Genomic DNA, 15,875 nt, shown 5'->3' with positions numbered 1-15,875 from the left:
ATTACAGGTCAGGTTAGGACTATAGCAGAGGATCCTCACCCAAAATCTTTAGTCCATAGCTGTGCTACTGCATACCTATTAGGTAAAGTGTGCTGTCAAGTCAGTGTCCTGGCAACCACAGAGCCCTGTGGTTGTCTTTGGTAGAATACAAGAGCAGGAGGGGTTTACCATTGCCTTCTCCCGCACAGTATGAGATGATGCCTTCCAGCATCTTCCTATATCTCTGCTGCCCAGTATAGGTGTTTCCCATAGTCTGGGAAACAGACCAGCATACCAGTTTCCCATAGTCTGGGAAACAGACCAGCGGGGATTTGAACCGGAAACCTCTGGCTTGCTAGTCAAGTTACTTTCCTGCTGCTCCATGAGGTGGCTGCATTCCTATTAATGCCAGCAAAATTGCAGGATGATGGTATGGAAGATGCAACATACAGGGGCATCCCTCACTTTTGAATAAGTTCGGTTTATGGTAACTAGAGTTGTCATTTGTAAACTAGTAAACAAGGCAGACAAAATTAAGCCCCTTGCTAATAGGGTTGACAGCTTCCACCAGGCCTGCTCCTGTAACCACAGTTTGATCTGTATGAAATCAGGAGATACAGCTTTTCATAACATGCAAGGTAAGCATTATTTAAAAGGCGAATGCCTGTTAAATAGGACCAGATAACGAGCTCTATTCAACTGTAAACAAAAAGGATGGTGTACATGAGCACAACATGCAGAGTGCAAACAAAAGTCCCGCCTTCAGCACCAGCACGCCAGGAAATCTCACCTCCTCATGCACTCTTTGGGGTTATGGTGTTTGTGGATGATGGGCATTTCCATTCACCAGACTGCCAATCACGAAACCACCCACTATCACAATTATGGCATCCGCCTCTTCAGGCAAACACCACAACCAAGAAGAGCACACAAGGGGTGGGTGGGGGTGGGACTTTTGGATGCATGCTGGATGTACACAGAACTTTTAAAAAAAAATCTAAACAGGGCTATAGGGATTCCTTGGCAACCAGAGGAGGCTCAGAAAGGCCACTTCCAGTGCTTTCTCTTCCTTCAAGCGGTCACAGCTTCTTATCTGAAAACCTTCCCTCCATTGTTATTTACTCCAAGGGAGGGGGAGGACTGAGGAAAGCACAATTGCCTAGTAACAAGTATGTGGTTGCTAGGCAACAGCTTACATGTACTTTCCACGGTCCACTCCCCAGAATCAACAGCAATGCTGTTTTTTAAAGAAAAATGGAGAGGAAAGGTAAGGGGAGAAAGAAAAAGAATAAGAGTTATGGCAGAAACTGAAGATGGAACCGGGATTTGTCATGTTTGCTCACCTTGGGTCCTAAAGGACATAGTGCTGGGTTACACTAAAATCATAGCTGCCAACTCTGGCTGAAGTTAAGAACCTACGAACAGCCCTGCTGGATCAGGCCCAAGGCTTATCCCAGCATCCTGTTTTACACAATGGCCCACCGGTTGCCTCTGGGAAGTCTGCACAGAAAAGAGGTGAGGGCATGACCTCTCTCCTACCGCTACTCCTTTGCAACTGGTATTTAGAGGCATCTTGCCTCTGAGGTTGGAGGTGGCCTATAGTCCTCAGACTAGTAGCTATTGATACACCTGTCCTCCATGAGGACAGTTATCTAAACTCCTCTTAAAGCCATCCAGGCTGATGGCTATCACTACATCTTGTGGCAGAGTTATTCCTGGAGATTTCTACCTCCGCAATATTTTTCACCGTATCAAGCCATGAAAATATCCAGGAGTGTGTTTAATAGTATCCTTTAGACTGATCTTGATTCCAGGCAGTGTGACCAAAGGAGCAAACCATGTGTTTGACCCCAAGGAATATCTGAAAGTTTAAATAATGTGCCAAATTATTCATCTGCAAGTAGATCCATTGTAAAGTGTGCCGTTGAGTCAGTGTCAACTCCTGGCGCCCACAGACCCCTGTGGTTGTCTTTGGTAGAATATAGGATGGGTTTACCATTGCCTTCTCCCATGCAGTATGAGATGATGCCTTTCAGTATCTTCCTATATCGCTGCTGCCCGATATAGGAGTTTCCCATAGTCTGGGAAACATACCAGTGGGGATTCGAACCAGCAGCCTCTGGCTTGCTAGTCAACAAATTTCCTGCTGTGCCATTAGGTGGCTGTAGATCCACTGTATTCAGTGCTTATTTCCTCATCCATTCCTGTTTGGAGAGACTGACATTAGCATGTAGGGGGCAGAAGTGGAGAAAATATACTTTTCACTGACTGCAGCAATCCTAAACAAACTTACTTCTGAGTAAACATGCTCAGAATCACATTTTAAAATGCAGCCATTGCTAATAGGTAGAAGGCATGTCCAAATAAAGCAAAGTCTATTTGTATAAATGCTGCAGGAAGTAGAAGAGAGAGAAACAGCAGTGTCTGTCTGCTAGTAGCAAAGCATGCCTTGATCATGTGACCATTTTTGAATGGAAACAGTGGCATGTGACATCTTCTGCATTTAAACTAATTGATTTCAAGCATTTGGATTTCTCAGCCAGGGATAGGAATGTATGCATCAAGGGCCAATCAATTTTTGGCACACAACTCAGAAAAGCTTCAATCTTTTCCTCTGGCTATCTGATACATTATCTTGAGTCTTTCCATACAGTGATCTATTTCATATTCTTTGCCAATTCCTACTGGCAATGTTGCTGAGGGTTAGAGTTGCCATGCCCCTTCAAATTCCAGGTTTCGCCTGGATTTTAAGAATCTCACCCAGATCGCTTAGCCCACCCAGATTCTCCCGGATTTCAGCTTTCATTAAAGAAAAAGAAAAAGAAAGAAAGAAAGAAAGAAAGAAAGAAAGAAAGAGCTGAGTACTAGCTCTTGTTGAAGCAGAGGTATGGAGCAAAACATGCAGTCACTATTCTGCTCGAAAATTATTTTCAAGCCAATGTACATAATATGCAAATTAGGCATCTGGAGTTGGAAAGCCAGAATATGGCAACCCTGCTGAGGGTTCAGATCACTACAGTCCCTCCTAGATCTTTTTGCAATTAGTTGTCCAATTCGTGAAATGTTTTTTTTGGTTTGGTTTTTGCTTTTTTTCTAACTTGAATGTACAGTGCAAAATTTTTGTGAGGAGGAAGTGCTGTGGACAGCTATAGCATAACCTGCACAGGCGTGGTTACTTGTGTAGGTGCAGGCGTATGAGAGGGCTGGCTTCTAAGGGTATGTCCTACATGCTCCTTCACTTCTGCATCCAAGCACACTTTTCTTCCAGTTCTCTCCTTGGGTGGTCATTCACCCACCGTTCAGTTAATAAATATTACAATATTTCACCACCACTATTTTAATTAATTAATTTTTTTAAAGGAAGATTTTGGCCACCTGAATCACCATTTGAAGAAAGAAAGAAAGAAGAAAAGACACAGACACCCCACACCCAAAAGCAAGCTTCTGGTCTTCTCTTCTTTTTTACAGAGAAAAGTCTGAATGCAGGCAGTACAGGACGCACAGCCAGTATTTTAAGTAGTCAGGGCCCCAAGTATTTGTGGAGCCCAAAAGCCTCCTCCTCCTCCTGCCCTTTCTTCCAGATTGTTGCCTTCTTCTCTCCTTCCTCAGCATGCTGTTTTAGGTATCAAGCTGGCACACCTCCCCATGAACAGGTCTACTTGCACTTGGATCTACTTACAAGTAAGCACCCCTCTTTGCCATCTCAAGCAGCAGGCTGGGGTGCTTCATCACTGTTTCTATGCTCATTTTTGCACATCTGCAAACATGGACATAGCAGGATACAGAGGGACAGTTTTCCCTACTATGTGCTGGAAAAAATTAGGAAAGGAGTAGCTGGTACAGACGCAGCCCGAGCACCTGCTTATAATTAACGAGGTTATTGGGAGCCGCTTTGCCCTTGGCCTGAAGACAGAGCTGTGTCCTTTTCACAGGGAGTCCCAGACTTGTGTGCAGTTAGTGAAGACTAAGATTCCGGGATCCTCTCAAACATAAGTTGCTTTATTAATAACAAACTAACAACATGCCTCCCTGCCTGCTAGGCCTCCTTCAACATATACTGTACTTCCCATTCCCCCCACCCAACTTTAACCTTTAAGCCTCCAACACATCGCCCCGCTTTTAGACAAGCTCTAACTGCCCAGGCTCAGGGGTGTAGTTATAACTGAGTGAATGGGTTCAAAGGACCTGGGGCCCCCAGCTCCACCCCTCCCTATTTGCTTCATTATCTCTCTGAGGGGCCACCGGGGAGAGCGGGGAACACAGGCCCCCTCTCCCCTAGCAACACCCCTGCCCAGGCTGCTAGCCTCACAAGGCCTATATATTACAGTTTTAAAAAATCAGTCTTTGAGGAGGATAAACTTCCCAGCCACTGTGGGCTTGGTATAGCAATAATGAAACCATTGGCTGGACATATGGTTGTGATGGTTCCTCATCCTGCTGATTCTTTGACATAGTGTCGGTCTCTGTATCCTCTAAAACTGAGACAGTGGTATCTTAGGAAGCTTTTCTTCCCAACCTTGCCAAATTATTATTGAATAATAATGAGGAGGAGGAGGAGGAGAGTGATTCCTCCTAATTTCACCCCGTGGAGTAAGTACCTAGTAGGAATGGGATGTGTGGGCTTTTTTCACAGATAGTTCTCCAGGTCCGTTCATCATGAACCTAGACCACGTGGTCTTTACTCTCAGCCTCTGAGGTTGCTGGTTCTAGCCCTGTAACACCTGTTAGAATCTGCCCTTTTAACATAAAGCTTCCTGTGCTCCTTATTACCTGGGCACACCCTAAGTCAGGGGTTCCCAAGCTGTGGTACTCCAGATGTTGCTGAACTACAGCTCCCATCACAGCTACAATTTATTGGGGCTGGGGGTGGATGGGAGCTGTAGTTCAGCAACTTCTGGAGTACCACAGGTTGGGAACCCCTGTCCTAAGTGGTCTGGTTATCACAGTGACAAACAAGTTGTTCTAGTAAGAACTAATCAACCTACTTTCCTTTCACTGTCTCTTCATCTGGACTAAATCTGGTGCAAATCGAGGTCTACAAGTTAAATCTCTTGAGTCTCAAATGTTCATGTTTCTGCCATCTTGGATTGGGGTGGATGTCATCATTACAAACTGCACCACTGAGGTGTCCCTGTATGTCACTCACGACAGCTCTTCCAAATTTGGTTCAAATTGGTTACAGTCCTCAAGTTAGTGCACTTGTGCCTCAAAAGTTTATGCATCCACAATCTTGGATCAGGGTAGGTGACATCATGACAAACTACATTGTTGAGGTGTCCCTATGTGTCACTCACTGCAACTGTACCTAATTTGATTTAAATTGGTTAGACAGTCCACAAATTAGTCCGTTTGCACCACAAAAGTTCATACGGCCGCCATCTTGAACTGGACTGGACATCATCACACACCACACCATTTGGGCATCCCTATGTGTCTCTACAGCTGTAGCAAATTTGGTTCAAATCGGTTAAACGGTTCACAAATTAGATCACTTGTGCCTCAAAGGTTTATTCTTCTGCCATCTTGAGTCAGGGTAGATGACATCATCACACACTACACCACTGAGGTGTCCCTGTGTATCACTCACTACAACTGTATGTAATTTGGTTCAGATCAGTTAGACAGTACACAAGGTAGCCCACTTGTGCCTCAAAAGTTTACGTGTCTGCCATCTTGAATCGGCGTGGATGACATCATGATAAGCTATGCCATTGAGGTGTCCGTGTGTGTCACTCACTGCAAATGTTGGTTCAAACAGGTTAGGCAGTCCACAAATTAGCCTGCCTGCGCCTCAGATGTCCACGTGGCTGCCATCTTGAATTGGAGTGAATGACATCATCACACCATTAGGGCATCTCTGTGTCCCTACAGCTGTAGCAGATTTGGTTCAAATCGGTTAAGCGGTTCAGAAGCTAGCCCACTTGCGCCTCAAAAGTTTACATGTCCGCCATTTTGGATTGGGGTGGATGACATCATCACAAACAATACCCTTGAGGAGTTCTTATGTGTCACTCATTGCAACTGTACTTAGTTTGGTTAAAATTGGTTAGACAGTCCACAAATTAGCTTGCTTGTGCCTCAGATATTCATGTGGCCACCATCTTGAATTAGAGTGGATGACATCATCACACACCATGCCATTTGGGAATCCCTATGTGTCTCTACAGTTGTAGCCAATTTGGTTCAAATCGGTTAGGCAGTTCATAAGTTAGCCCACATGTGCCTCAAAAGTTTACGCATTCGCCATCTTGGATTGGGATGGATGACATCATCACAAACTACACCATTGAGGTGTCCCTATATGTCCCTACAACTCTAACTGATTTGGGTGTCACTCACTGCAACTGTACCTAATTTGGTTTAAATTGGTACAGGTGTTGAGAAGTTAATGTGCGGGGGGGACGACACACGGACAGAAACACACGTAGATGGACACACGGACACACACCAGAATGCCAGGTGATTTCAGAAGCCTACTGGAAAGTAAGCTAAAAACTGAGCTTCCATCATTAGTACTGGTGCTGCAGCTGCACTGGTCCACTGAACAATATATTTCATACCCCAAAGCCCTTGGCTGGCTATCTTCTCATTCTCTGATAATGAGCTTGAATGGCACCAGTCACAAGAGATGCTCTACGCCAGGCCTGCTCAACTTTGCCCCCTCCAGCTGTTTTTGGACCACAACTCCCAGAATCCCCAACCACAGCGGCCAATAGCCAGGGATTATGGAAGTTGTAGGCCAACCTCTGCAGGAGGGCCAAAGTTGAGCAGCCCTGCTCTAAGCTGATGAATATGGCTAAGAGAGTTGTACATACCTGGCAAGAGAGCGGCGACATTGTTGTTGTCCTCCGCCCCGCAGCTGAGAAACACATCCACAGTATCTTGGTCAGAGAGGTCCATCATGTCCATCTGCTCCAGCATGTCCACGTTAACCTCCATGGAGGAAATGCTGCCTAAGGGAGCTTGTAAGACATGGAAACCATCAATGTTACCTAAAGGTAAAGTGTGCCATCGAGTCGGTGTCGACTCCTGGTGACCACGGAGCCCTGTGGCTGTCTTTGGTAGCTGGTAGCAGGAGGGGTTTACCATTGCCTCTTCCCACGTAGTATGAGTTGATGCCTTTCAGCATCTTCCTATATCGCTGCTGCCCGATATAGTTGCCTAGTGGAATCTAAAGAACTGGGAACTAGTTTGATAAATTAACCAGCTAGATCCACATGCTTGCTTACTCTTACCGGGATTGGCACTGACCTGGATTCTCACTGACTGACATGAAGAGGGAAAATACTCCAAGTAGTCCCATTGGCTGACATGACATGCAGTGTAATAGACCCTGAAGGTTCTGTATCGGGGCTGCAGCCATGCTAGAAGGCAGCCCCAGCACTTTTCAAAACCAGAGGCTGCACAAGCAGCATTACCGTATATATCCCCATTGTCACGACAATGGCAGTAAATACGGTAATGCTCCTTGTGCAGCCACTGGTTTTGAAAAGCCCCAGGGCTGCTTGCCAGCACTTGCTGCAGCTCCAATACAGAACCTTCCAGGTCCATTAGACTGTTTGTCATGTCAGCCAATGGGACTGCTTGGAGTAATTTTCCTCATGTCAGCCACTGTGTCCATTTCTTAGCCAGACAAGCACAACGTATATGATGAAGAGCTGTTTCCTTTTCTCATGCAAGTGGTGCAACCCTTTCCCATCATCTAATGCACCGTGTGCGACATGACATCCCCAGTGGCACTTACGTCTCCTGTGCTCTATCTGCAGATGGGATACGGGGAAGAAGAAATCTACATCATGCTGGAAAACCTCCTCAAAGAATCTCTGTCTCTCACGTAGTTTGAGCTGCTGTTGCTGCATCTGCTCTGGGTCCAGCCCCCGCTGCCCGTTGTCCATGTCGGCTACAAAGGAAACAGAGGGGAAGGTGAGGCAAAGGAAGAAGAAGAAACTGGCAGTGCCTTCCTCCCCATTCCATTCGTTTGAAAGGAAAAGCTAACCAGTACACGAATACGACGAATATTTATATGCTGCTTTTCAACAAAAGTTCCCAAAGCGGTTTACACACACACACACAAATACAGCACAAGCTGGAGGCAGACAATCTTCACTTCCCATGCATACACACGCTTCTTCTGCTCTTTGGTTCAAACAGGTTTTGCAGGTTTTTGAAATAGCCTGCAACATCTGTTTAACCAGAAATGAAAGTGGGGTGAAAGCATACACACAGTAAGGTGGTTCACACGACTGCTGTTGGTGGGGTCAGGGAGGGTGGAGTGGAGGGCAGGATCGGTCCTACCATTCCCCCCACCCCACCCCAACAAATGAGCACAGGCCTCTCTTCAGCCACGCCGCTCATGCACCCACACAAGCCACACTGCAGTGAGGGGCACAGCTATCAGAAGGCTGGGGGAAATGGAGCCCAGCTTTCAGAAATCTCACAATGCACCATGCAAGGAGTGTGATGCATTGCTGGGTGCACTAGCCATCCGGTTCTATGAACGCTCAGGCTGCAGGCAGTCCAAGCATTCATATGACCAGGGAGTGGGGTGGAAGGCTGCATTTGAACTCTTCTACCTCACTATTAGCCCAGATGTGCAAGCTCAGGTAGGGCTGCTCGTGTGAATCGTCTCCATGCATAGCAATGCTTTTAGCATCCGTGCCAGTCCAACTAACTGCACTACCTGCTGCAGAGCTATAGCATGGGGGTTGGGGAACCTAGGACACAAACCAGAAAGGTGACCGGCTCTTATTTTACCTTTCTGAGCCTCCTTTCTTTCAAAGCTCTCAATCAACTTTTCCTCCTTTCTAGAATTAATTCATTCATATGCCTCTGTGGAGAAGAATTGTCACTTGTCATTTCTTCAAAAGGATTTTGACAGATTGCCCAGACAGCAGCTCTCTATTCTGAATAAGGACAGTACAAAATAAATGCAGACTTTCTAGAACGATGCCTTCCATGCTCTTAAACAAGTCAGATAACACATATCATGGAGAACAGTCATCATATTGAGATATTCCCATGAGACTAATGAATCAGTAGTCTGGTGGTCACAAAGACGCTCACTGTCTCCTCCCATCCCAGTTGTTTTCCAATTTCATTTTCTATTAGTTCTCATCCAAACCCAAACTTTTTGAAAATCTAAAAAAAGGGAGAAATTTAAGGTTCTTCCCCTGATATGGAAGTCCCCACTTCTCCTAGCTCCATGGCCTGACTCATGATAAAACGATAAGCAACCCCCCCATCCTGCCAAAACATCCAATCAGCCATATTATATATTTAATAAGAATAAGAATAAGAATAAGAATAAGAATAAGAATAAGAATAAGAATAAGCCATACCAGGTCCTTGGGAAGGACTCGATGTCTGGATTGACAAACCAGTCAATAAAACCTGTCTGACTGTGTAAACAAGAAATAATAATAAGCCTGGATTATTATTAATAATAATCCAGGCTGATAACATTGCACACACACTGAAGTCAAAAGAAAAATTGGAAGTGAATACATCAGGAGAGTTAGAAAAATCCTCAAGTCCAAATTAAATGGCAGGAACACCATACAAGCCATAAACACCTGGGCTATACCTGTTGTCAGATATACTGCAAGAATAATAGACTGGACCCAGGCAGAGCTAGAGACGCTAGATCGTAAGACCAGGAAAATAATGACCATCAATCATGCTCTGCACCCCTGCAGGGATGTAGATAGGCTATACCTCCCTCGCAACTCAGGTGGAAGAGGAATGCTGCAAGTCCATCAAACAGTAGAGGGGGAGAAAAGAGGCCTTGAAGAATATATCAAGGACAGTGAAGAAGATGCACTTCAAATGGTCTATAATGAGAAACTATTCAACACCAATGAAACAAAGCAGGCCTACAAGAAAGAACAAGTCAAGAACCGAGCAGAAAAATGGAAAAATCAGCTACTGCATGGTCAATATTTGCACAATATAAGTGGAAAATCAAACATCACCAAGACCTGGCAATGGCAACTTGAAGAAAGAAACAGAGGGTTTAATACTGGCTGCACAAGCACAGGCACTAAGAACAAATGCAATAAGAGCAAAAGTAGAAAAATCCACTACAAACAGCAAGTGCCGCCTTTGTAAAGAAGCAGATGAAACCGTGGACCACCTAATCAGCTGTTGTAAAAAAATCGCACAGACTGACTACAAACAAAGGCATGACAAAGTAGCAGGGATGATACACTGGAACATCTGCAAAAAATACAAGCTACCTGTAGCCAAAGATTGGTGGGACCATAAAATTGAAAAGGTGGCAGAAAATGAAGATGCAAAAATATAATGGGACTTCCAACTACAAACAGACAAACATCTGCCACATAATACACCAGATATAACTGTAGTCGAGAAGAAAGAAAAACAAGTCAAAATAATCAACATAGCAATACCAGGGGATAGCAGAATAGAAGAAAAAGAAATAGAAAAAAATCACCAAATACAAATATCTACAAATTGAAACTGAAAGGCTGTGGCAGAAGAAGACCAAAGTAATCCCAGTAGTAATTGGTGCCCTAGGTGCAATTCCAAAACACCTTGACGAGCACCTCAACGCCATAGGGGCCACAGAAATCACCATCAGCCAATTACAAAAAGCAACTTTACTGGGAACAGCCTATATTCTGCGACGATATCTATAATAACAACAAGAACAATACTGATAACAAAATTCAGCCATCCCAGGTCCTTGGGAAGGACTCGATGTCTGCATATAAAAAACCAGTCAATAACACCTGTCTGACTGTGTAAACAACAAATAATAATTTGATTTCTATACCACCTTTCCAAAAATGGCTCAGGGTAGTTTACACAGAGAAATAACAAATAAATAAGATGGATCCCTGTCCTCAAAGGACTCACAATCTAAAAGAAACATAAGATAGACACCAGCAACAATCACTGTAGGTACTGTGCTGGGAGTAGATAGGACCAGTTACTCTTCCCCTGCTAAATAAAAAGAATCACTATGGGTTATTCTAATATGCAGTGAGGAATGAGTTGTGCAGTATTGTATTAAAAAATGTGCAATGTGAAATAAGTCTTGGTGCAATTGGGCTAGGTTGTTTCTTAAAAAGAAATAGAAAATTAATACTCTTTCCTTTCAGTCTTCATAACCTTATACCAATAGTATTTTACAGGACTAGTTACTTAGTCAAAGGCATTTATTGATTCATACTGAACTCTGCTTACACAGTATATGTAGGTATACAACTGTTACACAGCAGTACCAAAGAAACGGAACATTTCTCATTGTCTCTTCTCTCTTTCCTATTGTCTTTCTTTGGGTTATAAAAAGTGCAAGAGCAGGGAATAGGGGGTGTCCCAGAAACTCCAAGTGCAGTAGGGAGAAAAAGCTCTGAATTATGGCAGATCTTTTTATGGAAGGAGAGCTGGTCTTGTGGTAGCGAGCATGAATCGACTCTTTTGATAAACAGGGTCCACCCTGGTTGCATTTAAATGGGAGACTACATGTGAGCTCTGTAAGATATTCGGAATGGGGCCACTATGGGATGAGCAGCTGCATGCTTGCATGCAGAAGGTTCCAGTTTCCCTCCCTGGCATCTCCAGATACGGCCGAGAGCTCCAGATATCTGCCAGTCTGTGTAGACAATACTGAGCTAAAGTCTGTGTAGAGCAATACTGAGCTAGATGAACCAATGGCCTGACTCAATATACTGAGTCAGCTTCCTATGTTCCTATCTTTAAATATTTATTACTTGTAGTCATTTGGATACTATTTCTGTGAGTGCTAAAAGCAAACACATTAAGGGAATTCATATTGCCCTGCTTCTAGGATGAACAGGAGGTTTAAGTACTACCAGAAATCTGACAAGATCTGTTGGCAAGTCCTTTGATCTCAGCTCAGATTTAGCAAAGTTTCTCTTCATTAATTTGCAAAATTACTGAGTTTATATAGAGTTCTGCTTGGAACTAGCAGCTCAGGTTCTGCCTGGCTTAAGAAATTCCAAGGAATTGATGGATCAAAGCACAGAACTTGGCAACACAATTCAGCTCCCTTATAAGCCAATTGGGCTTGCACTAGAGTTGAGCCGTGTCGCAAAGTGGTATATTCTGATCTAGCACGGGGCAACTGAACTGCTAACCATATTAGTCAAGAAACTGACCAAGAAAAAAGCACATTAAAGGACCTGATTTCAAATGAGACATCAGAGTCCTTGGGTATCTTTAACTTGAAGTGGGAAAGTTGCCAGGTCTGCTTGTTCCCAAATTCCTTGATGAAAAGAGGTCTACTTGTACTTTTTTTCAGTCCTCTAATCTATGCTCACGCTTCTTCAGGCACATGCAAAGGTTCCGGGTAGGTTCAAACATAATGGGAAAGAAAGGTTTCCGGCCACAAGAACGAGCCCCGAGAGCCATGCATTCCTTCTCCCATCCTCCACGGAAGAAGAATGAGGAAGTTTTTGCTTCCACTTTAAGAAAAAACCACGGCCTTGCATTATGAGCTCCCTATTGAAGATATTTACAGAGGTTTGTTTGTTTGTTTGTTTGTTTGTTTAACATATTTGTATACCACCCAAAACACAAGTCTCTGGGCAGTTTACAACAAAACAATAAAAACAAGCAAAAAAGGTTAAAACATTACAACAATTTAAAACTTAAAACAACGTTGAAACGTTGTGTATACTGAAGAGGGGTTCACCACTGAACATATCCACAGGGCTATACCAGACATGCAAGTTGACTGTGTCAATATTATGCATGTGTTTCTCCTGTTCATATGTAAAGCAGGTGTGTGTGTGGGGGGGGCAGTCTAAACAAAAAAGGAGCAGAGTGAAACCCAGTCTCCCCCATGCTCCTCCCTCTCTCCCCCCTCACCCTTCCCCCCCATATATACCTTAAACATATAACATGGTTGCCTTGCACATCCAGTTTGGTTCACAGATGACCTAGTTTCTGCCGACCATTAAAGAAGTAAACTATTTTTATTCTTTACATCAGGGGTTCCCAGATGTTGTTAGGCTACAACTTCCATCATCCCCAGGCACAATGGCCAAAGGCCAACTACATCCGGGGGCCCAAGGCTAGGAACTGCTGCTTTACATGATGTGCCAGACTCTGTCCAGGAGCAAAATGATCACAGCTTGTTTTTAACAGGACAGCCGGGACTTTCTCCGCTTTGGGGGAAGCCAGAGAATCTGTGCTCAACACAGCAACAGAGGAACAACAACACCACTGTGTGGCCCTTGGGCCTTGTCTGCAAGGTTTTTCATAGCAGATCTCAGAAGCCTCCAGGCATCAACGGCATCTCAGCCCCTCCACTCAGTGAGTCTTGATGCAGAGACCAGCCAGACTGGTATAAGGAAAGTGTGATTACATTGCTGGGCAGTGCCATAACCAAGGAAACCAAACAAACAGTGAACATTCTAATTGTCTCTGTCTCGGGCTGAGCAGCCTTGTCTGCTGCTTCAAGGGGCGTTTCAGTCAAGCAGCAACAACAACTGGGACTTTGTGCAGGACAAGGAGGTAGGAGGTGAGGTGAGGCAATGTCTCTGCACTGAGGCCAAGGAGGTGTTCAAATCCAAGAGGAAACAGGCCGGAGAGAGGTCTGCTGAAGCTATAGTCTCAAAAGGGCTCATGCCCATCAGCTTACAAATACGACTTTCCTGGCTCAACAGTCATGCCGGGGTGCATGTGTGCTAAAACCCAGGAGGCAGAGAACACATCGGCTGAAGGGCATCAGGGTAATTTAATCCCAAATGCTACATGAAGCAAGAACAGACTGATCCAGGAGGAAGAGCAGTCCAATGTGGAATTCAGGGCCCCCCTCACAGGAACATCAGAAGCTGCCTTATAGTAAGTCAGACTCTTGGTTCATCCAGCTCAGTATTGTCTACACTGACTGGCAGCAGCTCTCCAAGGTTTCAGGCAGGAGACTTTCCAAGCTCTACCTGGAAATGCTAGGGATTTAACCTGGGATATGCACGAACCCTTTTATGGGCCTCAGAATAGGTTCGAACACTGCCAGGTTCGAAGATTCGATGCTGGGGGAGGGGCGTTGTATATGTGTGTCTGCCTTTAAGGGCGGGGGAGGGTGCACTTACCCGCCCCACCACGTTTCCCCCGCCGGTGCTCGGTTTCCTAAAAGTCCGTCGGGGAGGCAGCGTACCTCCCCGCCACCCCCTTTACTGGAAGTAACTGGAGGTACTCAATGTGCCTGTGCGCGTCACACTCATGCACATTGGGTAAAGTGGGCAACGGGGAGGTAAAGGGGGAAATGGGGTGGCAGGGAGGTATGCTGCTGCCCTGACGGACTTTTAGGAAACCGAGTGCCGGCGGGGGAAACGTGGCGGGGCAGTTAAGTGCACCCTCCCCTGCCCTTAAAGGAAGACACCCCCCTGGCATTGAACCGGCCCCCACCAATTCCATGCACATTCCTACCTGGGTCCTTCAGCATGCAAATCAGACAATCTGCCACTGACCTATGGCCCTCAAGGCTAGTGTACTAAGGTCGAGCATCTGTAAGCCATGGCCATTTCCCCTTTTTCCTGCAAACCCCCAGCTGTATCACAGCTGGAATCCATTAATAATAGGCTAGACAAATCAGCTGCTTAACCTAGTTTTCCCACAGAAAGTGGCCAACAATTAAAACAAATGCAAATGAGTAATGAAAGAGTCATGAGGGGCATTTATTTATTGTTCGATTCATATACCGCTTTTCATTACAATAATTTCAAAGCGGTTTACAATATAATTAAAACACAAAGGTACAGATGATCTCAAAAACTGAAATACATAATACAAAAGTACAGATAATATAAAATATAAAAATAATCTCTATATAAATGCCACTCCAGAGATGTTTCTCCATTTGGACCAAAATAATGAGGCAGTCAGTGAAAGAAGGACCAATGTGTTTGCTTATCTCAGTGTATTCTGCTCTAGAAAAGCCAAAACCATGTGCCAGGGCAACAGGGCCACAAAATGCAGCCGTATTACTGAAGCTAAGCAGGTTTAGGTCTGGTCTGAGCCTGAGAGGGTAGCCACCTGGGAATCCCATGTAAACTGCTTTGAGCTCTAAGATGGGAGAAAGGCAAGATATAAATGAAATACCCTTTTATTATTTATTATTATTATTTTTACATTTATATCCCGCTCTTCCTCCAAGTAGCCCAGAGCGGTGTACTACATACTTGAGTTTCTCTTTAACTGCTTATATGCATTTTTAACTGCTTTTAACTGTTTTAATTTGATTGTAAACCACCACAAGACTTATTGAGTGGTTCCATATAAATGTAATGAATGCATATAATGTTCTGCACCAAGAAAAGCTGAGTTCTGCAACATGTAAATAGCCCAATGGGGAGAGACAAGGAGTGATGCGAGGTGTTGAAGCCTAGCTCCCTGATACAAGCTAAATTAGCCCCCTTCCACAGCTTCTGAGATTTCACCAGGCACTACACGTGCACTTGGAAGGCTGCTTTCATACTCCAAAAGGGTTGGAATTGTTATTTTTAAAACAGGAGACTCAGATTCTCCGGAAGCAGAACTCCACGCCCAGTAGTAATTCATTATGTGTTTCTTCAGCACTTGCACAAATACATGAAGCTGCCTTATACCAAGTCAGACCCTTGGTCCAGCTAGCTCAGTATTGCTGATTCCGATTGGCTGTGGCTCTCTAGCAGAGAAGACTCTTTGCTACTGAAGAATCTTTTCTTCATGGGAAGGGACTCCTTTCTTCATTCTGCCAGGGACTGAACCTGGGACCTTGTGCAGCAGATAAGGCACATGCACTACACCCGAGTGCACCATGGCCCCTCCCTGCAATCACAGAAGGCACATGGCACTGCGTATGTGAGAGAAAGGCCTAGGTTCTCCATGGAGTGCAAAAAGGCTGTTCATATTTTTATGATTTATAT

At 44.6% G+C, this 15,875-nt stretch overlaps 1 protein-coding gene across 2 annotated transcripts in view; it reads right to left on the bottom strand.

Annotated features, from left to right (window-relative positions):
* Positions 1 to 15,875, bottom strand: part of DBNDD2 (dysbindin domain containing 2) — a 39,606-nt gene that overhangs the window by 4,973 nt on the left and 18,758 nt on the right. The window contains exons 1-3 of one of the 2 annotated variants that reach the window (XM_053247097.1): positions 12,854 to 13,019; positions 7,724 to 7,879; positions 6,795 to 6,941 (exon numbers count right to left, since the gene is read on the bottom strand). In XM_053247097.1, coding sequence (XP_053103072.1) covers positions 6,795 to 6,941; positions 7,724 to 7,874 — 298 coding nt within the window. In that variant the 5' untranslated portion in view covers positions 7,875 to 7,879; positions 12,854 to 13,019. Of the gene's footprint in view, positions 1 to 6,794; positions 6,942 to 7,723; positions 7,880 to 12,853; positions 13,020 to 15,875 lie in introns of those variants that run through there. The other variant, XM_053247096.1, reaches the window with a different exon arrangement.

The sequence above is a fragment of the Hemicordylus capensis genome, chromosome 4, assembly GCF_027244095.1.
Source record: "Hemicordylus capensis ecotype Gifberg chromosome 4, rHemCap1.1.pri, whole genome shotgun sequence".
In the NCBI taxonomy this organism is placed as follows: domain Eukaryota; kingdom Metazoa; phylum Chordata; class Lepidosauria; order Squamata; family Cordylidae; genus Hemicordylus; species Hemicordylus capensis.
This window is presented reverse-complemented; position numbering and strand designations above follow the sequence as displayed.